The sequence below is a fragment of the Amblyraja radiata genome, chromosome 1, assembly GCF_010909765.2.
Source record: "Amblyraja radiata isolate CabotCenter1 chromosome 1, sAmbRad1.1.pri, whole genome shotgun sequence".
In the NCBI taxonomy this organism is placed as follows: domain Eukaryota; kingdom Metazoa; phylum Chordata; class Chondrichthyes; order Rajiformes; family Rajidae; genus Amblyraja; species Amblyraja radiata.
In genome coordinates, this window is record NC_045956.1 from 8,711,381 (window position 1) to 8,739,363 (window position 27,983).

At 42.8% G+C, this 27,983-nt stretch overlaps 1 protein-coding gene across 2 annotated transcripts in view; it reads left to right on the forward strand.

The window, feature by feature from the left end:
- The window catches only part of LOC116970725 (alpha-L-iduronidase-like), a 74,788-nt gene that overhangs the window by 41,910 nt on the left and 4,895 nt on the right, over positions 1-27,983 (forward strand). For both annotated transcript variants that reach the window (XR_004411300.1, XM_033017211.1), the window contains exons 7-10: positions 5,515-5,730; positions 6,475-6,596; positions 16,757-16,882; positions 21,121-21,197. Coding sequence is in view for 1 of the 2 variants with exons in the window: in XM_033017211.1 (XP_032873102.1) it covers positions 5,515-5,730; positions 6,475-6,596; positions 16,757-16,882; positions 21,121-21,197 (541 nt within the window). In the remaining variant the exon portion in view is untranslated. The remainder of the gene's footprint in view (positions 1-5,514; positions 5,731-6,474; positions 6,597-16,756; positions 16,883-21,120; positions 21,198-27,983) is intronic.

Genomic DNA, 27,983 nt, shown 5'->3' on the forward strand with positions numbered 1-27,983 from the left:
AGTGGGAGGGCAAATGCTGTAACCCTGAGAAAGAATGGGAGGTTCATGATCCCACTGCCACTCCACTGAGTAATCCTAGTGATCAGTTATGGATTTATAGAGTCATACAGTGTGGAAACAGGCCCCTCGGCCTAACTTGCCTATACCAGCCAACATGTCCCAACTACATCAGTCCCACGTGCCTGCATTGGGCCCATATATCCCTCCAAACCAGTGGTTCTTAACCTTTTTGGCACCAGTACACATATACGCAAGCAAAATTTTGTATGTGGTATGTACCTTTGTTAGGTTCCTAAACATGGGCTCAACAAATTGAAATGTTATTTGTGTTCACTTCATGACCCCCGGCTAAGCCCCAAACGACCCCCATAGGGGGGTCACGACCCGCAGGTTAAGAACCACTGCTCTTAACCTGTCCTGTCCGTGTTGGAGAACGGGCTGCTGGACTGTTGTGAATCAGTCAGGTCTCTTGCGGTGTACCATGTTCAAAACCATGATACCAGCAATCTGAGCTTGCACTGGAAGACTTAGACTGGAAAACAAGAGTTAAAAGTAACACCTGTCCTCTTTCCCTGTTCTCCAAAATCTTTATAGGCAAAGCTGCAGTTTATGTGTACATCTTCCAGCAGGTTTACTGCATTCACAAAGGAGTCTCCTGTGCATTGGAAAAATCAAATACAGACTGGGCGAGCACTTGGACCAACACTGTTCAATTTCTACCTTTACCCAGTTCTGATGACAGTTCATTGACTTGAAACGTTAACTGTTCCCCTCTTCATTAAAGCTATGTTTCTCATGCTTCTCCTGTTAGCAGTTTCCACATTGACACAGGAGTGACTTTATTAGCACAGTGCCAGACCCAGGCCCCAGAAGAGAAGGTCCATTTCCCCATAGTACTTCCCCCCATCATTCCTGAACCCCGGATTGACCAAGATTCTAACCCGCCAATCTGATAATCCAACACCCGAGGTCTCAGGCCATCTGATATCCTCTAGCCCAATGGCCTCACCATCTGATTTCCCAGTGTCCCAATTCCCCAACTCTCCAACTTTCTCAGATTTCCAACTCTCCAATTCCTCAGGATCACCAACATGGGACCTCATTTCTACCCAGCACCCTGCCTCCACTCGTGCCAAACACCAACCCAACACCACTTCACTGAAATGTATCTCCTCACCATTGTCCCCAGTGTTGATAAGCAGCTATCTCCCAACCTGGCTCAGAATATATTCTTTTATATGCTATATGGTTTACTTTCCTGTCAAAAGCAGAATGGTGATAATCTGTGATATGTAGACATCCAGTGGAAGGAAAGAGAACTGATTGTTTTTACTTTGAGAAAATTAGATTGAAACTAGATCATGTTTTCTTTAGAAATTTTGCCTATATATTAATGCATGTACCGATTTGATTGTAAGATTCAACAAGGTGATAATTACCGATTTGCTCAGGAAAAAAAGCACAGATGGCTTATGTCTTGGAAGGAACTTCAGATGCTGGCTTACACCAAAGAGTGACACAAAAATCTGGAGTAACTCAGCAGGTCAGACAGTATCTCTGTAGAAAAGGAATAGGTGATGTTTAGGGTCGAGACCCTTCTTCAGACACTCACAGAGGGGGTGTAGCGAGGTGTTGCTGAACTCTCGTCGGAGAGAGGAGAAGAACATCTTCAAAGTAGGCATACTTTGTGGAGATTTCGTAGTGGAGCAGACAACATTTGTAGGATAGAACTGCAGATGCTGGTTTACACCGAAGATAGACACAAAAAGCTGGAGTAACTCAGCGGGTCAGACAGCATCTCAGGCGAAAAGGATTTCACGAAAGACTCGGTTTATATGGTATTACATTTATTGAGTTGAAGAGAAGAATGGTGGTTGTACTGTCTAAGGCAGACAACATTTAATTGATTGACTAAAAGACACAGTATGGAAACATGCTCTTTGACCGACCGAGTCCACGCTGATCATTGATCACTTGTTCACACTAGTTCAACCTACAAACCTGCATGTCTTTGGGATGTAGGAGGTAACTGGAGCATCTAGAGGATACCACGTGGCCACAGTGAGATTGTGCAAAACCCAATTATTTAAATAGCCTGATATGCACCAACCAAGATTTAATGGTGAGCAATACAATGGACCAAGTAAAAGGAATATCCATTGACCAGTAACCATTAAACTATTTGAATTTTGGTTTTGCTTTCAGTGGGAAGAAAGGTGAGTGAGAAACCATGTCGTAAAGTTTAGTTAAGATACTGAGCATACGCTATAAAAATGATTTTCTTACCACAAATTCTATACCTATTTCAATCAATACCTATATATCTCCCAAAAAAGTTTTTCAAAAAATTGGACTCAGACATTACAAATTTCATATGGGATTATAAACCCCATAGAATACAAAGAACACACCTTAATAAACGAAAAGAGTGGGGGGGTCTAGCGCTCCCTAACTTTATGTATTATAATTGGGCAGTAAATATTAAAAATATGATTCACCTGCTGGACAATTCTGCCCAGCAGGCGGACTGGATTGTAATGGAAAAAGGGGATTGCTCCCCGAGTAATATAGGAGCGATTATCCTCTCACCAATAAATCTGAATAATAAAAATTATAATAAAAACCCAATTATACATAGCACAATTAGAACATGGAAACAAATAAAACAGAATCTAAAATTAAGAAACCTATCTCTCTCAATACCAATAGCCAATAACCCATCGTTTAAACCATCAATCATAGACAAATCATTTATACATTGGGAAAGAATGGGAATCAAAACGCTCGAAGATCTGTATGAAGTGGGAAAATTACTATCATTTCAACAACTACAACTGAAATATAATTAGAAAAATAACCAATATTTTAAATATCTTCAAATTTGTGATTATTTGAAAAAATACACAAAAGACTATCATAATATGCCTTCCGACTTACTGGATAAAGCAATGAAGACAAAGGCGGAATCAGCTAACTTAATATCGTACTTATATAATATCATTTTAAACATAGAAATACCCACAACAGATGGAATTAGAAGAGACTGGGAACAAGAATTAGCTATAAAAATTTCAAAAGTGAGCTGGGATAAACATTTACTACAGGTGCATAAATGCTCGATCAATGTACGACATACGCTTATCCAATTCAAAACATTACATAGACTATACTATTCAAAAACTAAATTAAATAAAATCTTTCCTAATGTTTCACCAATCTGTGATAAATGTCTGTGTCAAGAAGCTACCATAGCGCATTCTTTTGTTTTTTGTACAAAAATCCAAAAATTCTGGCATGGAATATTTGATATTTTTTCAAAATTAATTAAAATAAAACTGGTACCAAAACCAGAATGGATCATTTTTGGGATATCGGAAGGTATCCCTGAATTAAACGTGTATCAGAAGAATTTACTCAATTATGGGCTAATAATGGGAAAAAAGCTCATACTTAAATTCTGGAAAAATGCGCCCACACCAACAATAAAAATGTGGATATCAAATATGTTTGAAACATTACATCTGGAAGAGATGAGATTCCTCTTAGCAGATAAAGCAAACCAATTCCAAAAGACGTGGTCTACGTTTATGGACCTATTACAAGCATGAGGTGCAATAGTAATTTTAAAAATAAATAAATAAATAAATGGTATCAGGACCTGGCATTGGGAGATAAAACAACAAAAACAGACTTGGTTGGTAGTCTTTCTGCGGAGTTTAATGTTATAATAGAGCGATTGTCCTTACTTTCTTTTTCTTTCTTTTCTAGGGTCTACTTTCTTACTTTACTTCCTTCTCTAACTTCTTTTCTAAGGGGCTTTCTTTTCCCAACACTCTCCTGCACTTCACAACTCTTGCGCACCTTCTTTACTTTCCTTACTTCTATCTTTTTCTTAAAGCTTTAAAAAAAAAAAAAAATGAAGCGGTACAAAAAATGTATTAAGATTTATTTGTTGTGTGTTATTGTAATTTACCGTACTTCTAATTAAAAAAAAAAATAAATAAAAAAAAAAAAAAAAGATACTGAGCATAGATTGAGCAACATACTGATGCATAAAACCAAAACTAGGTCAGAGGTGTTCAAAGAAGTGTCAGCCATTATTCCGACCTATACGTACAGATGCTATGTCCTTATTTACATGGCAAATTTGGCGTTACACAAAATCAAGGCAATGTGGTTCCACATAGAGGTCAATAAACATTAAGGTAGTTTGATTTCTGAAAAACAATTGCTGGGAAATGTTTTAAGAGATTACATGAAAAACATGAGAGGTTTTTATAAGTACAGTAAAAGTGAAAATTTGAATAAGGAGTACGTGGTCTCATGGACTAACACAGGTAACGTTTTAATGGTAAAGAATAAATTAAAAGTATCAAACTTCGAAATGGGGAGAGAATATAAATATCAGGGATGTGAGGAACACAAACATTTAATCAAGGAAACAAATGGTCAAGACCAGAAATAATATTACAGTAGTGGAAATGAAAATAGAGACAATTTCTAAATCCTGATGGTTTCCATCTTAGGCTATTATCAGGACTAAGTCATTGTCATAGAATCATAATGGATATTAAATCACAATCATTCCAAAACTCCTTTGATATCTGAGTTGTCTCTTTGTTTGGAAAACTGCCAATGCCATTCCACATAATTGGGACCAAATTTCAGAAAGGGAATTTTCTATATCACCCGTTAAGCCCAAGCAACCAAAGGCAATTTTTTATTCCAACAGTTCAGGTGATGTAAGTAATTTTTAAATATATCTGCAGATAGCTAACATCCGTTTTATCTTCTACCATAACCTTCAATGTCCCATCTTTCCCATTTCTGATTTAGGGTCACATACATGAAATGCTAAGAGTTTTTTTTCCACAAACGTTGCTTTAACTGCTGAATATTTTCCGTATTTTCCCATGGTCTGCTATTTTTCACCTAAATATTGTACACTTAGGTGGTGGAAATCAAAATAATAATATAGCCATATTCTGTATCCGATGTAATGATAACAATGGGTGCTTTAGAGTTCTTTCACATTCACATTAAGATGCGGATACCTTAAAAGCACCATTGTCATCAGCATTTCCTACTTTCCACCTGCAATATCAAAATGGATTTATGAGCTGGTAAATAAGAATTTTACTGTAAAATAAGAATGACAACCTTTGTTAACCTTGTGAAGTGTCTTCTTATCTCAACATCGCAATGGTCCTTGGTCAAAATAGCTCTGGACATTTTCAATATATTTTTATTATTGTACTATTTGCAGAATAACAGGAAAGTAAAATAAACTGTTTAAGAAGGAACTGCAGATGCTGGAAAATCGAAGGTACACAAAAATGCTGGAGAAATTCAGCGGGTGCAGATAGCATCTATGGAGCAAAGGAAATAGGCAACGTTTCGAGGCCGAAACCCTTCTTCAGAGTTTTTTTCAAAGTAAAATAAACTGTTGTTTCCCATAAATTGCATACTGTTGTCCCTAATCTTTTTGTATCGCATTTATTTCCCCCAAAATAGGTGAGAAACAACTGGAAGCAGATGTGATGCTCAGTGGCAAAACCTTAGATTGGAATAGTACTTTGGGAGCACTGGCAAGTATTCATGAACCTTCAGATCATCATTCCTCTGACAGTTGGCAATCCGCAATATTAATTTACAATAGCGATGACATTCGGACATCGTTATATGTTACCACGGTGACTGTCAACCTGACTCATTTTCCTACCCAAAGAGGTAAATGCACTTATTGTCATGATTATCATGCTAAGATTATTGGGCTAAAAATGCTGTAATATGTGTAAACGTATTGATACGGCATGTCAGAATCCTGGCAGGTAACTTTGCCCAGAGTGCTGGAATCAGCAAGATATGTTGATATTGGGCTGTTTGGGGAAAGTGGTGGAGAGAAGATGCTGAGGGGAAGATAATTGGAATGTGGCAAAGATCACAGAGGCAAAGCAAGGGAATGTAAGGAAATCATTCAAGGAGGAGATTGCTGAGATCCATTGGAAAGGGTGGGGTGGCAGAAGATTATGTGGAGGGGAAAACCAAAGTTGACAGGATGTGGGTGGTAGTTCGGCGAAAAAAATAGTAGAGATATACAAGGGGACATGGAAGGTATCCCAAATGCACCAGAAGGGAATATAATCTGATCATGAAGATGATGAGGGCATTCACAAAGGAGTGTAACATTAATGATCTTGAAAACAATATCTTGCTTAAAACAGGCAAATACACCTTTACTCTCATCCACAGGACCTGCTCCCAATGTATGAGATAGGCAATGTCTGAGGATTTGCAATTTGAAGTGAAACTTATGAGTGCTATGTTACCATTTAAAGAATTTAAATAAGCTTTGATCGTCCTTCACATGCCTTCTTTCCAAGAATTACCGTTTAAGGTTGCTTTAAAAAAAACAACATTACAGAATCTTAATTAGTCTTAATATGGATTGATTTTTGTTTCATCTTTCTGTAGGACTCATGTATGTCATTTACCACCTGAACAACAATGACACCAACCCTTACCTGCAGTGGAAGATTTTTGGAAGACCAGATTTTCCAACAGTGGATAATTTTCGTATTATGAGGGAAATGGAGGTATTACTTCAACCTCATTTTTCAATGAGTATGTTCATAAATTAGTACAATCGAACCAACATAGCAGGCACGTGCCATCAGGGTAGGCAAGGTAGGCACTGCCTACCCTGACTAAAATTATAACATAGTAATTACAAAATATAAATAGTAAAGGCATGGGAGAATTATGCCTATCTAAGAGCTCGATCTCTTAGGTAGGCATAATTCTCCGTGCCTTTCAACCGCAGCGCTTGTAACACGGGAAGCTCTGTGCAGCCCACGTGCCGTCAGCGCTGCCTGAAGCCGTCAATTTCAAGCGGGGCTGAAGGCAGCAGAAATTCTGCCTTTGCAGCACTGTGCAGGTGCAGCAGCCTACTGCGCATGTGCAGCGCTAGTTTCTTGGCGGGGTTTTCAAATCTGGATTGGCAATATTTTAAGTGTATCTTAGGAAACGGAGAGAAGAATGGAGCTCGTGTACCAATGATTTATTGGTGATGTTTTTATATACCGTATTTCCCGGGGTGTGGGGCTGGGGGGAGAGTTCATTTCACAGCGTTTGGGGAGCCTGGCCCGGGGTAAAGTTGCGGGGAGGGCACGAATGTTGTGAAGGAGGGGATCGGGATCATGCCACTTGCGACATTCCTTGCACTGAGGCGTGCAATGCCACCGCATTGAGGCCGGGGGAAGAAGTAGCTCGGGTGGCTTTGAGCGGCCGCTGGGCCGGACAGCAGAACCGGCAGCCACCTTAGCTCCTTCTGCCGGCCCCCGCTCACCTCTGGCAGCTCTCCGTCTAAAAACCTCTCTCCTGCCGCTCGCTGGCCTCACTCATGTCCTTAAATTCCGACAGCGCGATTGAGGTTACTCGGCTGTGGGAATTTAAGGATTTGCTGAAGCGGCTGACATGAGCGAGCGGCAGGTGAGAGGTGTTCAGACGGAGAGCACTGCCAGAGGTGAGCGGGCCGGCAGAAGGCGTTGAAGTGGCGGCCAATTCTGCTGTCGGGTCCCGGCGGTCGCTCGCAGCTCCCCGAGCTGCTTCTATCCCCGGCTACAATGCGGTGGCTTCGCGCCCGGAGAGCTGCGGCAGCGGTGAGTGAGTGAGTTACTGGCATTATCCCCGACCCCCTCCTTCTCAACACTCCTGCCCTCCCCGCAACTTTAGCCCTGGCACAGACTCCCCACACGCTGTGAAAGGAGCTCTCCCCCCAATTGGTCCCTTGAACAAGTGTTGTCTTTCAATAAGATGACAACTATATAACCATATAACAATTACAGCACGGAAACAGGCCATCTCGGCCCTACAAGTCCGCGCCGAACAATTTTTTTCCCTTAGTCCCACCTGCCTGCACTTATACCATAACCCTCCATTCCCTTCTCATCCATATGCCTATCCAATTTATTCTTAAATGATACCAACGAACCTGCCTCCACCACTTCCACTGGAAGCTCATTCCACACCGCTACCACTCTCTGAGTAAAGAAGTTCCCCCTCATGTTACCCCTAAACTTCTGTCCCTTAATTCTGAAGTCATGTCCTCTTGTTTGAATCTTCCCTATTCTCAAAGGGAAAAGCTTGATCACATCAACTCAGTCTATCCCTCTCATCATTTTAAAGACCTCTATCAAGTCCCCCCTTAACCTTCTGCGCTCCAGAGAATAAAGACCTAACTTATTCAACCTATCTCTGTAACTTAGTTGTTGAAACCCAGGCAACATTCTAGTAAATCTCCTCTGTACTCTCTCTATTTTGTTGACATCCTTCCTATAATTGGGCGACCAAAATTGTACACCATACTCCAGATTTGGTCTCACCAATGCCTTGTACAATTTTAACATTACATCCCAGCTTCTATACTCAAACTGATTCAACTTTTCCCTGTACTCCCGTTTTTCCCACCATCTCTCCACCTGCCATCACCCTTTACCCCCCCCACCCATTCAGTAATTCAGAATAAAGGAGACGAGGAAGCCTTGGGCAAATTGAATTGTTACTGTTTTTATTTTTATTTATTATTTTTACGGAGAGAACAACGGCGCATGCGCGGTTTAAATTTTTTTTTAAAGCCGACTGACTGCCTACCCTGAGTAATTACTCACGGCACGTGCCTGCAACATAGGATTATTATTTATATGTTTACTCTGGGTGTATTGAGAATATATGAAAAACACTTTTTAAAATATATCTTTGCATGTAGGGATTATCATTAACACATGTTGATTGCTTTGTGCAGTTTGGAAGGTGAAAGGGACATTCTGTATTTAGTAAAGTTATTTTTATCCATTCTCGTCTAATTTCATCATTGGTACCTGAGAGACTCAAGTTTCCATTGCAATCATGTAGAATAATAGAATCGTTCAACATGGAAACATTTGGCACAATTATCCATGCCAAGCAGTGGGTACCCTTCTACAGTATATTAACCCCATTGTCCAGCACTTGGCCCATAGCCCTCTCAAAAAACTCCTTAAATGTTGCCACCAACGTAGGTTCAAACACTCTCTCACACAGTGCATTTGCAGTACCTACTATTCTCTGCGTGAAGCAGCCCCCCTCATAACAACTCTGAATCTTTTCCCCTTACCACAAACCTAGTTCTTTATTTTATCCACCTTTCCCCCTTTTCCATGGGGGAAAGTTTACTGCAGTTTATCCTATGTATATCACTCTCAACTTTATATATCTCAATCAAGTTCTCCCCCCTCAACTTTCTTTGCTCTAAGAAGAACAGGCCTAGCTTCTCCAGTGTCTCCTCACATGTGAACTGCTCCATCCCAGGCATCTGCTGCACACACTTCAGTGCCACCAAATCCTTATCTGTACCTTGCTGATCGGAACTGCACACAGTACCCCAGCTGACATCTGACCAAACTTTTATAAAGTTAGAACATTATCTCCCTATGTACCTTCTAACAACATTGCCTACCTGTGTTGCCATAGTCAAGGATCTATGGACATACTCAGAAGGACCCTCTGTTTCTCAATACTACACAAGACCCTACAATTCATGGTATATGTCCTAACCTCATTAGATCTCCCAAAACGTATCACGTCACATTTGTCTAAGTTAAATTTCATCTGCCATTTTACAGCCATCAGTTTCTCTGCAGCCTAAGTCTACTTTCCATACTATCAACAACTTCACCAATCTTCGTGTCATACACATACTTACTGATCTTGCCTCCCACATCTACATCCAAGTCATTCACAAAAAAATACAGAAATACAAACAATTGTCTCGGCATCAATCCTTGTGGAACCCACATAAGTCATGGGCATCCAGTTGCCAAAACAACATCGCCCTGTGTCTTCTATTGCCATGCCGATTTTAGATCCAGTTTGTTAACTGGCCCTAGAGCCCATTGTCCTTAACCTTTAGAACTTGTCTCCCATGTCGGACCTTGTCAATGGTTTACTAAAGTCCATGAAAAGCACATCTACTGCCCTGGCCTCATTTATACGCTTTGTTACCTCTTCAAGGAATAATTAAGTTGATTAGACATAATATGCCCTTGACAAAGCCTTGCTGGCTCTATCTGATTAGTCCCTGCCTACCAAGTAATCATTAATCTTCTCCCTCAGATCATCTTCCAGTAACTTCCGTACCACTGATGTTAAACTCATAAAGCTATTATTCCCAGGCTTAACCCAGCTGCTTTTTGAATAGCGGAACCATATTTGCTGTTGTCCAGTCACCTGATACTTCACTTATGTCCAGCAATGATTTGTACATTTCTGCCAGAGCACCAGCAATCTCTTCTCTTGCCCCGCACAGCACCCTGGGGATTTAGCCACTTTTAAGCATGCCAAGTCATTGAATAATTCCTGGTTGAATGTCATTGCAACTCAAGCAGGGATTCGGAAAAAGACAGACCAGGTTCCAAAAAACAAGGGGAATATCTTACAAGCAGATCATCAGTGGTGTGGACTCTCAACACAAATAACTTTCGATCTGGCATAACTTTGAAGCCTGATTTAACAAGCAGGTAGAGGCATATTATACCTTGAAGGATTAAAGTGGGACAGCCAGAAGCTTTCCAGAGTTATGGGAGGCACTTCTGCGATAAGAAATTGTATTGACACATTGCCTGAAAAATCCAGCAACCTGCTGCCAATTATCACCTGTTTAAGAAAGAACTCCAGATGCTGGTAAAATCGAAGGTAGACACAAAATGCTGGAGAAACTCAGCGGGTGAGGCAGCATCTATGGAGAGAAGGAATTGGCGACGTTTCAGGTTGAGACCCTTCATCAGACTGATGCCAGCGGAGGGGGTAGGACAAAGATAGAATGTAGGCGGAGACAGTGGAACTAGTGGGAGAACTGGGAGAGGGGGGGGGGAATAAAGAGAGAGAGCAAGGGCTACCGAAGTTCAAACCAGGGCATTGGAGATGTCCTCATTCTTTAGGGAACGGGGGTTCCCCTCTCTCATTATAGATGAGACTCTCTCTAGGGTCTCCTCGATATCCCGCAGCTCCACTCTCACTCCCCCTCCCTCTTCCGTAACAAGGACAGAGTCCCCCTTGTCCTCACCTTCCACTCCATCAGTCGTCGTATACAACATATAATCCTCCAACATTTTCACCACCTCCATAGGGATCCCACTACTGGCCACATCTTCCCATCTCCACCCCTTTCTGCTTTCCGCAGAGACCATTTCCTCTGCAACTCCCTGGTCAACTCGTCCCTTTCCACCCAAACCACCCCCTCCCCAGGTACTTTCCCCTGCAACCGCAGGAGATGCAACACCTGTTCATTTACCTCCCCCCATCCAAGGACCCAAACAGTCTTTCCAGGTGAGGCAGAGGTTCACTTGCACCTCCTCCAACCTCATCTACTGTATCCGCTGTTCCAGGTGTCAACTTCTCTACATCGGCGAGACCAAGCGCAGGCTCGGCGATCGTTTCACTGAACACCTCCGCTCAGTCCGTCTTAACCAAGCCGATCTCCCAGTGGCTCAGCACTTCAACTCCCCCTCCCATTCCCAATATGACCTTTCTGTCCTGGGCCTCTTCCATTGTCAGAGTGAGGCCCAGCGCAAATTGGAGGAACAGCACCTTATATTTCACTTGGGTAGTTTACACCCCAGCGGTATGAAGATTGACTTCTCTAACTTCAGGTAGCCTTTGCTCTCTCTCTTCGTTTCCCTCCCCCCTCCCCCTTCCCAGTTCTCCCACTCGTCCCACTGCCTCCGCCTACATTCTATCTTTGATCTACCCCCTCCCCTGACATCAGTCTGAAGAAGGGCCTCGACCCGAAACGTCGCCAATTATCACCTCCCAGCTAAAATATGCATTTAGTTGGAACAGATCCCAAACACAACTTCTATAAAGAGACCAGAGCTGCTCAATAAGGCCTGAGCTGCACAGGTTGTCACTCATCAGTAGAGCCAGGATTTTGCCATAAATGCCATGTGCCTTTTCATGCCTTTTTTGAATATTTCACCAGGATAATGCCTTTTTCACGACCGAGTGCCTAAATCAGCCTTTTTTGCCCTTTTTCTGAAAGGTTGTGCCATTTTCTCTAGTTGTGCCGTGATTACAATGACGTTTTCTATGTTAACACGTTAATATTAATGTTATTATTAACGTGTTAACAAAGTATAAGAAGAAAACTTCCCCCATCGGGGCGAAACCCGGGGCACCACCGTCGGTTGTTCATTCGTTCGTGCCGCTGCCCGCCGGTTCAGTTTTCTCCAAGATCTATTTAAGAAAGAACTGCAGATGCTGGAAAATTGAAGGTAGACAAAAAATGCTAAAGAAACTCAGCGGGTGTTGGGGGAGATGGGGGAGATATTGAACTATTTCTTTTCTTCGGTATTCACCAAGGAGAAGGATATTGAATTATGTGAGGTAAGGGAAACTAGTAGAGTAGCTATGGATACTATGAGTTTCAAAGTAAAAGAAGTACTGACACTTTTGAAAAATATAAAAGTGGATAAGTCTCCAGGTCCTGACAGGATATTCCCTAGGACATTGAGGGAAGTTAGTGTAGAAATAGCCGGGGCTATGACTGAAATATTTCAAATGTCATTAGAAACGGGAATAGTCCCCGAGGATTGGCGTACTGCGCATGTTGTTCCATTGTTTAAAAAGGGTTCTAAGAGTAAACCTAGCAATTATAGACCTGTTAGTTTGACTTCAGTGGTGGGCAAATTAATGGAAAAGATACTTAGAGATAATATATATAAGCATCTGGATAAACAGGGTCTGATTAGGAACAGTCAACATGGATTTGTGCCTGGAAGGTCATGTTTGACTAATCTTCTTGAATTTTTTGAAGAGGTTACTAGGGAAATTGACGAGGGTAAAGCAGTGGATGTTGTCTATATGGACTTTAGTAAGGCCTTTGACAAGGTTCCTCATGGAAGGTTGGTTAAGAAGGTTCAACTGTTGGGTATAAATGCAGGAGTAGCAAGATGGATTCAACAGTGGCAGAATGGGAGACGCCAGAGGGTAATGGTGGATGGCTGTTTGTCGGGTTGGAGGCAGGTGACTAGTGGGGTGCCTCAGGGATCTGTGTTGGGTCCTTTGTTGTTTGTCATGTACATCAATGATCTGGATGAAGGTGTGGTAAATTGGATTAGTAAGTATGCAGATGACACCAAGATAGGGGGTGTTGTGGATAATGAAGAGGATTTCCAAAGTCTACAGAGTGATTTAGGCCATTTGGAAGAATGGGCTGAAAGATGGCAGATGGAGTTTAATGCTGATAAATGTGAGGTGCTACACCTTGGCAGGACAAATCAAAATAGGACGTACATGGTAAATGGTAGGGAATTGAAGAATACAGTTGAACAGAGGGATCTGGGAATAACCGTGCATAGTTCCTTGAAGGTGGAATCTCATATAGATAGGGTGGTAAAGAAGGCTTTTGGTATGCTAGCCTTTATAAATCAGAGCATTGAGTATAGAAGCTGGGATGTAATGTTAAAATTGTACAAGGCATTGGTGAGACCAAATCTGGAGTATGGTGTACAATTTTGGTCGCCCAATTATAGGAAGGATGTCAACAAAATAGAGAGAGTACAGAGGAGATTTACTAGAATGTTGCCTGGGTTTCAGCAACTAAGTTACAGAGAAAGGTTGAATAAGTTAGGTCTTTATTCTCTGGAGTGCAGAAGGTTAAGGGGGGACTTGATAGAGGTCTTTAAAATGATGAGAGGGATAGACAGAGTTGATGTGGACAAGCTTTTCCCTTTGAGAATAGGGAAGATTCAAACAAGAGGACATGACTTCAGAATTAAGGGACAGAAGTTTAGGGGTAACATGAGGGGGAACTTCTTTACTCAGAGAGTGGTAGCAGTGTGGAATGAGCTTCCAGTGAAAGTGGTGGAGGCAGTTTCGTTGGTATAATTTAAAAATAAATTGGATAGGCATATGGATGAGAAGGGAATGGAGGGTTATGGTATGAGTGCAGGCAGGTGGGACTAAGGGAAAATAATTGTTCGGCATGGACTTGTAGGGCCGAGATGGCCTGTTTCCGTGCTGTAATTGTTATATGGTTATATGGGTGAGGCAGCATCTATGGAGAGAAGGAATAGGCGACGTTTCGGATCGAGACACTTCTTCAGACTGATGTGGGGGGGGCGGGAAAAAGAAAGGAAGAGGCGAAGACAGTAGGACTAGAAGGAGAGCTGGGAAGGGGGAGGAGGGAGAAGACAAGGGCTATCTAAAATTAGAGGTCAATGTTGATATCGCTGGGGTGTAGACTACCCAGGCGAAATACCCAAGCTTGTCTCCACACTACATTTAATGCTGGCTCCAGTCGCAAATCTGAGTTTTTGAGTGATCTGTGCAAGGCATACATTGATGCTGGAATTCCACTGTAGAAATTGGAAAACAAATTTCTCAGAGGTTTTTTAGAGAATTAAACAGGAACATAACAAGTCATCATATGGAAAAATTATGTTGACATTGCATTTGACATTGTTGTGCAGAAAATTAGAGATGAAGTTGCATGCAACAATATATGGATCTCAACAGATGAGACAACGATGCTGAGGAGAGATATGTTGTCAATGAGGTCATCGGTACACTGGAGGCAGGTCAACCATCAAAGGAGTATTTGTTGACATTGGAAGTATTGGGGAAGTCAAACAGCTCATCTATAGCTCAGAGGAGAGGAAGCTGATTTACATCGGTGAGACCAAGCGTAGGTTGGGCGATCGTTTCGCCGAACACCTCTGCTCAGTCCGAAATAACCTACCTGACCTCCCGGTGGCTCAGCACTTCAACTCCCCCTCCCATTCTCAATCCGACCTCTCTGTCCTGGGTCTCCTCCATTGCCAGAGTGAGCAACAGCGGAAATTGGAGGAACAGCACCTCATATTCCGTCTGGGGACCTTGCGTCCTTATGGTATTAACATTGAATTCTCCCAATTTGGCTAGCCCGTGCTGTCTCCTCCCCTTCCTTAACCCTCTAGCTGTCTCCTCCCACCCTCCCATCCGCCCGCCCTCGGGCACCTCCTCCTCCTCCCCTTTTCCTTCTTTCTTTCTCCACCCCCCATCAGTCTGAAGAAGGGTTTCGGCCCGAAACGTCGCCTATTTCCTTCGCTCCATAGATGCTGCTGCACCCGCTGAGTTTCCCCAGCAATTTTGTGTACCATCTATAGCTCAGTTGTTTACATCTTCACATGGTCAGAAAGTATAAAACACGAGAATGTACTTCTGTTTGTGACTTCAAGTTTTATTCCCCAAAATGTTGCATTTGACATGCTTAGCTCAAGGACTTCATAGAATTGCCAAGCACAGACGTAGCTTATTTCCAAATGTCGATCGCCTAGTTTCCAATGTCATGAAAATCTTCCTCAAAGCACCGTCACGTGTGCAGTTGTTCAACGATAAGGCACCCGAGATTCCGCTACCTCCTCAGCCCGTTTTGACTAGGTGGGGTACATGGCTCTCTGCTGTACTCTACTATGCTGCAAACTTTGAAAAGATAAAATAAATCATCAGCTGTTTTGAAGAAGGAGAATCTGCTGCAGTCAGGATCGTCAGTGAAATCATGCAGAAAAAGTCCCTCCACCGCGATCTTGTGTTTATTGCTTCCAATTTTGCAAACTTCCCACAAGCTATCACTTCCCTTGAGAAATGTGGCAAAACATTAGTGAATAACTTGCAGGTTTTCAACAAAGTAACTGACGATATTCGTAAAGTTTCTGGCGATGTAGGTAAAGACATACAGGAAAATGGGAGAGAGTGATTTTAGGAAACAAAGATCTTGAAGAAATACAAAACATAGCTACATTTCTCAAAGGTAGTTGTAATGCACAAGATAGCAACATGAATATAGATTCTGTAGCTTATTTCGGGTATGCACCAGTGACCTCAACTGGGGTAGAAAGAAGTTTTTCACAACTGAAGCATATTCTGTCTGACAGACGGCATAGTTTAACACCAGAAAATTTGAAAAAAATGCTAGTAATTATGTGCAACCAGGCAATTTTGGTCATTTAATGTAGTATACCTTTATATTATAATTTTTAACCATATTTTGGTGGTGGAAATAAATGCCTTTTTATGCCTTTTTTTGTCAATAAATGCCTTTTTCGTGCTTTTTTTGTAATTTTATTATGCCTTTTTGCCTGCCTATTTCAGTTTTTTAGTGCCTAAACATCCTGGCTCTACTCATGAGTAATCCCAAATGGTTGGTTAAGTTTTGCCCAGACTTCTATGATGGTTGCCTATTTGTGGCCACCTCTGAATTAATATTAGCAAAACTATAAAAGTTAACTATTTGTGTAAAAATGAATAAATCAAGCGCAAAGGCAATTAAATACTCATAAATTAACGCCATTATTCCCAGAAGCCATTCTTCTCCATTCAGCAAATAGCTTTGCCATTCCTGCCCCAGGTATAATTTCAGCATGCAATTTTCCCTGGTGCTAGTTGTGGGAAAACTGCAGAGTCCAAAATCAAAGTGCAATCCGAAATCCACGCTATGAGCAAGGAACTACAATCTGTCTATTCATTGCAGAACTGTTGGGTTTTTTTAGTAAAAAATGTCAAGATACTGAGGAGAGCTGACCAGAGCCATTTCTGCTTGATAAATGCTGGCTTTAAGGTCACCAACCTTACCGTAGATCATTTGTTTCTATGAAGGTATATTTTGTCATATAAGTATTGGTCAATGTTAGTTTCATATGTAATTGTGTGTCTTATGGTCATTTGATTTTGTCTTTGCCAGGACCCAGTAGTTAAAGGACCAATGCCATTTCCTGCAGAAGGAACACTCATTTTAAAACTGCAGCTTCCTGTTCCTTCTGTGTATCTTCTGCACATCTGCGCAAAGCCCAAAGGGCCTCCAAATCAGGTTATAATTTGACTTTTTTAATTTCCCTTGTTGCGGTAGAGGATATCTTGTTGTATAATTGGGAAATCTTAGGACCTTTTTTCATCCTGCACAGTAAGGACATTACTCGATTAATAATTTTCTTCACTTATGGGATGTGAACATCACTGGCACAGCCATATTTATTACCTGTCCCCAACTAACTTCAGAAAGATTTAATGAGTCACCTTCCTGAACTGCTGCAGTCATTGTGATGAAGTTATTCCAACAATATTGCTTGCCATGAAGCTTCAGATTTTAACCCAGCTACAAAGAAAAAGCGACGGTACTTTCCCATTGATGACTGATTGAGACTGGGAAACAATTTTGCACTTGCTTGCCTTGCCCTTATTAATGTTGGAGATTGTTAGTTTGGGAGATAATGTTGAAGAAGCTTTAGCAAATGCTTCTTGCAGAAAGTACTGCTAGGTTAGAATTTTGACCCGGCCAGAATGGAGGGAAGACAATAGAATTCAAATAAGGGCAGCTCGTGACTTGGAAGGAAGCATTGATGATGGCTTTGTCCTTCTCAATGGTTAGGTCTTTTGAAATAGGCACATTAAAGGTGAAGAAAAGGGCATGTAGAAGGAGTAAATTTGAACTAGGTTATAAAGCAGAAAATGATAATGGAATATGAGGGCAAATATAAGGAAAAAAACATAAAGTGCAGGTGTAACTCAGCATCTCTGAAGGTAATGGATAAGCAGCATTCTGGGTTGAGACCCTTCGGGACCCTTCTTCAGTCTGATCGTAGTAGGCGGGAAACAGCTGAAAAAGAGGTGGTCTGGCATGTTATAGGGGGGGGGATACAGCTGAGGCTCTGGCCCTCCAGGTGCCCCACTGGATGGACACCCATTTCCTCCACTCTCCCTTTGTTCCCCACCTCTGTCCCTCACTGTGGTTTCACATTTTATTCCTCTTTTCCCCTTTTTTGATAACATTTTGGCTCCTTTATTTCTCTAGCCTTTGACCATCAATCTGCTAATCAGCCCCCCACCTCTTGCCTGTATCCATTTCAAACTTCCCAGGCTTTGTCCTGCCCCCAACACTTTTCCAGCTTCCCTTCCTTCCTCCCTCCCCCACCCCTCCTCCACCACAACACTACAATCAGTCTGAAGAAGCGTCCCGATTCGAATCATTGCCTATTCTTGTCCCCCAGAGATGCTGCCTGACCCGCTGAGTTACTCCAGCACGTATTGTGTGTTTATGTTTTTGTAAACCAGCATCTGCAGTTCATTGTGCCTGCAGTTAAATAAGAACATAGTGTTTTTCTCAACGAACAATGGAACTCTGCTGATCTTTGCTTGAGCAACCTCCCCATTAAACATGGCAAGGATAGAGTGGATGTGGAGAGGATGTTTCCACTAGTGGGAGAATCTAGGACTAGAGGTTATAGCCTCAGAATTAAAGGACGTTCTTTTAGGAAGGAGACAAGGAGCTATTTCTTTAGTCAGAGGGTGGTGAATATGTGGAATTATTTGCCACAGAAGGCTGTGGAGGCCATGTCAGTAGATAATTTTAAAGTAGAGATAGAATGATTCAGAGGTTATGGGGAGAAGGCAGGAGAATGGGGTTAGGATGGAGAGATTGATCAGCCATGATTGAATGGCGGAGTAGACTTGATGGGCCGTATGGCCTAATTCTGCTCCTATAAACATATACAATTCTTAAAGGATTGGACAAGCTAGATGCAGGAAAAATGATCCTGATGTTGGGGGTCCAGAACCAGGGGTCACAGTTTAAGAATAAGGGGTATGTCATTTAGTACTGAGATGAGGAGAAACTTATTCACCCAGAGAGTTGTGAATCTGTGGAATTCTCTGCCACAGAAGGCAGTGAAGGCCAATTCACTGGATGTTTTCAAGAGAGAGTTAGATTTAGCTCTTAGGGCTAAAGGAATCATGAGATATGGGAATAAGGCAGGACGGGGTACTATGGTTCTATGGTTCTATTCCTTACGAGCTTATGACAGCTGACACTGTGGACATGATAGTTTGCTGCAAAATATCATGGTTTGATAGTTTGTGAATATGGGCTACAATACAATACAATACAATACAATACAATACAATTCAATTTATTGTCATTTGGACCCCTTGAGGTCCAAACGAAATGTCGTTTCTGCAGCCATACATTACAAACAAATAGACCCAAGACACAACATAACTTACATAAACATCCATCACATTGCTGTGATGGAAGGCCAAAAAAACTTATCTCTCCCCTGCACTCCCCCCCCCCCCCTCCCGATGTCAGAGTCAAAGTCAAAGCCCCCGGCGGGCGATGGCGATTGTCCCGTGGCCATTAAAGCCACGCCGGGTGATGCAAGGTCGCGCACCGGGTTCTTGGTGTTAAAGCCCCCGGCGTGCGCTCGCAGTCCCGCGGCCATTCCAAGCCGAGCGGGGCGGTGGTGTAGGCCCCGCTCCAGGAGCTCTTCAACCCCGCAACTCGGGCGGGAGAAGTCGCCGTTGCGGAAGCCCCGAAAAGCGGTCTCCCTCCAGGGACCCGCGGGCTCCCGGTGTCACTGTCCGCCAGACCCGCAGTTGCAGCCACCGAATCTCCGGAGGTCGGGCCGCAGCAGCGTCCACCACAGCTCCACCCGCTCTGGACTCGGCCAGCTCCGCGACGGTGAGGTGAGTAGTCGGCACCACAGCCCCCGGTCTTCCTGTTGGAGGCCGCTCCTCGTTGCAGCCCCAACGACAACGGAGACCCGACAAAGAAAAGGTCGGGTCTCCCGTGCTCTCTTATACCTTCTGCTACAAGAGAGAGGTAAGGCTGCCACTGAAGTGTTGCAAAGTGTGTGGATAATATGATTGGCACAGACAAATTGTTGGAGGTGTGGGTAGCACCTGATGTTTGGGTCATGCAGCAGGATGAAGCTTGTGTGTGGAGTGGTGCATGTCGCTGTCTCTGTACTGTACACTGACAATGACAATGACAATTAAAGTTGAATCTGAATCTGAATCTGAATCTGATGTCCTTGGAGATGTGTGTTGGTGCTTTTTCCAAAACCCTTGAGCATGCCTATCAGGTCATTACATTTCTTTCATCACAGGGGCTGGGTTCATAGACCATCAAAGGTCCTCCCTCTATTGCATACATCCTCCAGCAATATCTTGAGACTGGGTGCCCACTCATGTATTTGCACTGATATCACTGTTACCCATACTGTTATGTTATGCTGCTAGAGGTAAGAATTTCATTATCCTGTTGTTGGTACAAATGACAATTAAACACTCAGCGATGGTCTCCCCTTTAAGGAAATTCTGCAAAATGTCTTGGGCTTAATGAAAATGTAGTAATTGGAACTTTCTAAGCACACATTGAGTCATAGGGTCATATAGCATGGAAACAGGCCCCTTGGCCCAACATGCCCCATCTGCACCCGTCCCACCTGCCTGCGTTTGGCCCACATCCCTCTAAACCTATCCTATCCTTACAAGGTTCATTCCCGGGATGGCGGGACTGTCATATGCTGAGAGAATGGAGCAGCTGGGCTTGTACACTCTGGAGTTTAGAAGGATGAGAGGGTATCTCATTGAAACATATAAGATTGTTAAGGGCTTGGACACACTAGAGGCAGGAAACATGTTCCCGATGTTGGGGGAGTCCAGAACCGGGGGCCACAGTTTAAAAATAAGGAGTAAGCCATTTAGAACGGAGACGAGGAAACACTTTTTCTCACAGAGAGTGGTGAGTCTGTGGAATTCTCTGCCTCAGAGGGCGGTGGAGGCAGGTTCTCTGGATGCTTTGAAGAGTGAGCGAGATAGGGCTCTTAAAAATAGCGGAGTCAGGGGATATGGGGAGAAGGCAAGAACGCGGTACTGATTGGGGATGATCAGCCATGATCACATTGAATGGCGGTGCTGGCTCGAAGGGCCAAATGGCCTACTCCTGCACCTATTGTCTATTGTCTATTGTCTACGTCTATCCATGTACCTGTCTAAATGTTTCTTAACACAATAAGCAGGCACTTGGAGCACTCGATTAAACTGGAGTTGGTGGAGTTGGAGCCTGTATATAGAATAAACATGGTCATTGAAAATCATTAGCACCAATCTTGAGTGCTGTGTTATCATTTGGTTTATGAATTTATTGGATATTAACTTCTTGGCAATTTTATATGAGTTTAGAGATTTCAACTGATGCATGTTTGAAAAGTTTCCACGTTAAGTAAATTATCAAAGGTCGTGTAAACTATGTTCCAATTATTTTTGCAGGTTAATGGAGTGAGTTTCATACCTCTGACTCTGGGTCAAGTGGCCATCAGCTGGACTGATGGTTGTGTAAATTCAAAGTAAGTACTGAAATTAAAGTACAATTTTAAAGAGGGTGCAGGGCCAGGCGTAGGTGCATTGATCTCTCATATTGATAAGGGAGGTTGAAAATGCTGTTAAAAACGTACATAGGATCGTGACCCCCTCCACCAACCTCCACCCACCACCAATTCACCTCAACCTCAACCACTTTAAAGGGGGTGTCAGGCAACACGGAAACAAGGGGAGGTAAAAATGAAAAAGTAAAATGAAACCAATGCCAAATTGTGTCAGATTCATTCATTTAAATTTTGATTTGCTTTAATAGAATTAGTATTGGAATGACAGTACAAAGCACTGATGTGACTGTATATTATTTAGCTCAACCAGCTGGCAATTACTTTCCAGGTATCTATAAGATTGGTGTTGCTTCAGGCCAGAATAGTCACACAGCAAAGTGAAAACAATTTATTTAGCTTAGGGGAGTATTTTTATTAGGCAAAGAGTCCACATTTAAAAAAAAAGATTTAGAACGATTGAAGCATTTTGTTACTGAAAGGCATGCGCTTGTAACATTAAATGTTATGCAACTGAGCTTCAAATTCCTGGGTGCTAACATCTCGGATGCCTGTCCTGAGTCCAGCACAAAGATGTAAATGCTAAGGAAGGCCACCATGCCTCTACTTAGGAGTTTAAAGAGATTTGGCATGTCTACGGATGACTTCTTGCACAACCACAGACTTGCTTTCTAATTGTGTTTTACACTAATGGCTTGTCTTTTTTTTGCATAGATATTTCACTGCTTTGTAGATTTTTAATCTAATTTATGTTTTTTATTGGTTGTCTGTATATGTACCTGTGCTGCTTCTGCTGCAAGCAAACATTTCATTGTGCCCTGTATCCCTCTATACTTGTCCACATGACAACAGACTTGACTAATGTCCATCGTATGCCCTCTTGTTTAGAGTGACAGGCACTGGGCACATGTTCCTCAGCAAACTGTAAAGATGCTGGTGCTGCAGATAGCGGCTGTTCATCATTTATCTGCATTATGATGAGGATCACCACATTGAATATTATTTTATATTTATCTAATTGTGCCTGACCCGTTGAGTTACTGCCTTTTTTTTTGGAAACCAGCATCTGCAGTTCCCTGTTTCTTTATTTATCTTTTTCTCTTTATTTCAGCACCTCCAGTTTCTATTTCAGATCTCCAGATGTGTAGCCTTTTAAACCCCGATTAGCTGTAACAGATGGAGCACCATCTTGTGTCATCTAATGATACTGCAGCAATAATGAGTCTCAAGCATTTCAAACTTTAATTACCACAAAGTCTAGCTGCTGCGATACTTTGTCTTCTCCATGCTCCACCATACAAGTTAATCGTGAACTATCTAATGGAAGAAAACCAACTCGGTATGTCTGGTCATTTGCCTGTGCATCCACTGTATGCTATCTTAATCAGATTGCATAGCCATCAGCACTCTGTTCTAGTAGATACATTTAAAATCCGCCTCTTTCATGTCCCACCTTATCTCCTCTTTACCTTAATGTACAGCTTCTCAAAAACAAGTCAGCGTTCCAAACAAAACCACAAATGGATTGAGGATTTATTTAATGAACTGTTATGATCAGTGCAGGTGACCTGTAAGTAAGTGCGTGAGGGATTATAACCATATAACCATATAACAATTACAGCACGGAAACAGGCCATCTCGATCCTTCTAGTCCATGCCGAACACATAATCTCCCCTAGTCCCATATACCTGCGCTCAGACCATAACCCTCCATTCCTTTCCCATCCATATAACTATCCAATTTATTTTTAAATGATAAAAACGAACCTGCCTCCACCACCTTCACTGGAAGCTCATTCCACACAGCTACCACTCTCTGAGTAAAGAAGTTCCCCCTCATGTTACCCCTAAACTTCAGTCCCTTAATTCTCAAGTCATGTCCCCTTGTTTGAATCTTCCCTACTCTCAGTGGGAAAAGCTTTTCCACGTCAACTCTGTCTATCCCTCTCATCATTTTAAAAACCTCTATCAAGTCCCCCCTTAACCTTCTGCGCTCCAAAGAATAAAGCCCTAACTTGTTCAACCTTTCTCTGTAACTTAGTTGCTGAAACCCAGGCAACATTCTAGTAAATCTCCTCTGTACTCTCTCTATTTTGTTGACATCCTTCCTATAATTAGGCGACCAAAATTGTACACCATACTCCAGAATTGGCCTCACCAATGCCTTGTACAATTTTAACATTACATCCCAACTTCTATACTCAATGCTCTGATTTATAAAGGCCAGCACACCAAAAGCTTTCTTTACCACCCTATCTACATGAGATTCCACTTTCAGGGAACTGTGCACAGTTATTCCCAGATCCCTCTGTTCACCTACATTCCCTACCATTTACCATGTACGTCCTATTTTGATTTGTCCTGCCAAGATGTAGCACCTCACACTTATCAGCATTAAACTCCATCTGCCATCTTTCAGCCCACTCTTCCAACTGGCATAAATCTCTCTATAGACTTTGAAACTCTACTTCATTACCCGCAACCCCACCTATCTTAGTATCATCTGCATACTTACTAATCCAATTTACCACACCATCGTCCAGATCATTGATGTACATGACAAACAACAGTGGACCCAACACAGATCCCTGTGGCACCCCACTCGTCACTGGCCTCCAACCTGACAAACAACCATCCACCATTACTCTCTGGCATCTCCCATTCAGCCACTGTTGAATCCATCTTGCTACTCCACCATTAATACCCAACCATTGAACCTTCTTAACCAACCTTCCATGAGGAACCTTGTCAAAGGCCTTACTGAAGTCCATATACACAACATCCACTGCTTTACCCTCATCAATTTCCCGAGTAACATCTTCAAAAAATTCAAGAAGATTAGTTAAACATGACCTTCCAGGCACACATCCATGTTGACTGTTCCTAATCAGACCCTGTTTATCCAGATGCTTATATATATTATCTCTAAGTATTCTTTCCATTAATTTGCCCACCACTGACGTCAAACTAACAGGTCTATAATTGCTAGGTTTACTCTTAGACCCCTTTTTAAACAATGGAACAACATGCGCAGTACGCCAATCCTCCGGCACTATTCCCGTTTCTAATGACATTTGAAATATTTCTGCCATAGCCCCTGCTATTTCTACACTAACTTCCCTCAATGTCCTAGGGAATATCCTGTCCGGACCTGGAGACTTATCCACTTTTATATTTCTCAAAAGTGTCAGTACTTCCTCTTCTTTGATCCTCATAGTTTCCATAGCTACTCTACTTGTTTCCCTTACCTCACATAATTCAATATCCTTCTCCTTGGTGAATACCGAAGAAAAGAAACTGTTCAATATCTCCCCCATCTCTTTTGGCTCTGCAGATAGTTGGCCACTCTGACTCTCTAATGGATTATTATGTATCTTCTCACCTGCCTTGGCAGATTGTTGGTGAATGACGCTGATGTTAATGATTGGAGTATGGAGAGATTAGTTTGTGTGGGAACAGGCACCTTGTGAAAGGTCCCCCTCCAAGTGGGAATCCTTTTTAGCCACTTCAATCAGGGGGCCCTTTCTCCATTCTGTTGAGGGATGAGGCTGTTCGTATTCTGTTGAACCTTCTCTTCTTGCTGCTGTGGTTCTTCAACCTTTGCCTTATGTCCCCCAGGCTACAGCTCTGCTCACTGCTCTTCCTCCAGCATATAGAGTTGCTGCCCTCACTCGGTTGGGTTGTGAGGCACAGTGATGAAGTCTTTGCACCTGATAAGACATATCCTGCAGCCTTCATCTGAATGGGTGCTGGCGGCAGAATATGGAGCTAGCATTCCCTGTGGCATTCACAAACCAGTTGCTGTTGTCAGACAAACCATGGAAATAGAGAGTATCTCCCCTGTCGTCCTTCGGTACAGTACCAGCTCTGGAAAATGCCACCCTCTCATCATCGACATGTGTGGTACTGCAAATATAGCTCTCCATAAAGAAATTCTTCTCATGATCTATAAGCACCAGAACAATGAAGGAGTGACATGTTTCCTGATGAGAAAAATGCCCAGACTATTAAGGTTTAAGAAAGAACTGCAGCTGCTGGAAAAATCGAAGGTAGACAAAAATGCTGGGGAAACTCAGCGGGTGAGGCAGCATCTAGGGAGCGAAGGAATAGGCGACGTTTCGGGTCGAGACCCTTCTTCAGACTGATGTTGGGGGAGAGCGGGAAAACGGAAGGAAGAGGCGGAGACAATAGGCTTGTGGGAGAGCTGGGAAGGGGAGGAGAAGGAGGGAGAAAGCAAGGACTACCTGAAATTGGGGAAGTCAATGTTCATACCGCTGGGGTATAAACTACCCAAGCGAAATATGAGGTGCTGTTCCTCCAATTTGCGCTGGGCCTCACTCTGGCCATGGAGGAGGCCCAGGTCATAAAGGTCGGATTCGGAATGGGAGGGGGAGTTGAAGTGCTGAGCCACCGGGAGATCAGGTTGGTTAATGCGAACTGAGCGGAGGTTTTGGGCGAAGCGATCGCCAAGCCTGCGCTTGGTCTCACCGATGTAGTGAAGTTGACACCTGGAACAGCGGATGCAGCAGATGAAGTTGGAGGAGGTGCAGGTGAACAACTGCCTCACCTGGAAAGACTGCTTAGGTCCTTGGATGGAGTCGTGGGGGGGAGGTAAAGCGACAAGTGTAGCATTTCCTGAAGTTGCAAGGGAAAGTACCAGGGAAGGGGGTGGTTTGGGTGGGAAGGGACGAATTGACCAGGGAGTTACGGAGGGAACGGTCTCTGCGGAAAGCAGAAAGAGGAGGAGATGAGAAGATGTGGCCAGTGGTGGGATCCCGTTGGAGGTTGCGAAAATGTTGGAGGATTATATGTTGTATGCGGTGGCTGATAGGGTAGAAGGTGAGGACAAGGGGGACTCTGTCCTTGTTATGAGTAGGGGGATGGGGAGTGAGAGCGGAGCTGCGGGATATAGAGGAGGCCCTCATCTATGAGAGCCTCATCTATAATAGAAGAGGGGAACCCCTCGTTCCGTAAAGAATGAGGACATCTCCGATACCCTAATCTGGAACACCTCATTCTGGGAATTAAGGTTCCCAGACTATTAAGTCTATTAAGACTATTAAGGTTAATACTTTTGGGCACAAGGTTGTTGATTAACCGCACTCATGAGAAGGCAGCTGACCAGTTATTGTGCCGGAGATCTCAGTTTTCTACTGAAATCAAAATATCCTCATGTAAGCAGTGCCGAGGTGACTCTGATGCATCAGTGAAGAGCAAATGATACGACTTGGTGGGGATCTGCGTGAGATCACTTGAGAAATCCTGTGCAAGGAAGTTGAAAGGCCTGACCTCAATAGAGAGGACAAACCAGGCAAGAGAGCGAGGCCAAAGGCCTTTCTGCAGCATTTCACAAAGCCTGCAATGAATAAGGAGGTGAACACCCCTTAAAACAGACAGTGAATTAACTATTTGAATCAAGGCACCAACAAGAAAATTGGTAGAACACTGCTGTCATCAGATGGGTGGCTTGATCATGATCCTATGTGGGGCCAACCAAGCTAGGCATTGTATGAGGAGGCCTGGGGAAGACTGCACAAGAAGTTCAGGGGACTGAAGCACTAACAACTCTTGTTCCAGCACAACACCACTGCAGCTTAACGAGGCCATGTTGAACACCATGAAGTTTTCACCAACAGGAACTTCTAATTGGCCTTGTTCCAGAGAAATAATACAGGCTGAAACTGGCCCCTTGGCCTAAATCGTCTATGCCAACCAAAATGTCCCATCTAAGCTAATCCCCTTTGCTCGTGTTTGCATATCACCTATTTTAGTGTGAACTTGAAAACTTACTAATCATGCCATGTAGATACTCATCGAAATTGTTGATATAGATGACAAACAGCAACGGGCCGAGCACCGATCCCCGAGGCACACTATAGATTACATGCCACCAGTCCAAGAAACCACCATCCTCTGCTTCATGCCACGAAGCTAATTCTGGATCCAGTTAGCTGTTTTTACTTGGACCCCTTGTAATCTTATTCTCCAGAGCAGTTTACCACGTGGAATATTTTCAGTGACCTTGCTGAAATCCATATAGATTATACCCACGGCCCTCCTTGAATAAGCCTTCACGATTACTTCTTCAAAATCAAATTTGTGAGACACAAATCACTTACAAAACCATACTGACTATCCTTGATCATCCACCATCTCATCAAATGCACATATATCTTATCACTCAGAATCCTCTCCAGTAACTTTCCTACCACGGTTGTTAGGATCACAGGTCTATAGTTCCCAAGGTTTTTGTTGCAGCAATTCCTAAAAAGAGGCACAACATTAGCGCCCTCGAGTGTTCCGGCACTTCACCTATGTCTAACATATAACTCAGCCAGGACTCCTGCAATGTAATCTCTAGCTTTGCACAGTGTCCTTGGATATATCTGATCAAGCACAGGAGGTTTATCTACCTTCATATGTCGTAGGATGCAACAACCAGGTTCAGGAATAGCTACTTCCCCACAGCCATTAGGCTATTAAACCTGACTCGGACAAAACTCTGATTATTAATAACCCATTATCTGTTATTTGCACTTTATCAGTTTATTTATGCATGTGTGTATATATTTATATTATGGTATATGGACACAATGATCTGTTTTGTAGTAAATGCCTACTATATTCTGTGTGCTGAAGCAAAGCAAGAATTTCATTGTCCTATCAGTCACATGACAATAAACTCACTTGAACTTGAACATGCACCTCCCCGACTGTGATACAGACTGTCTTCAAGACATCGCCATTAAC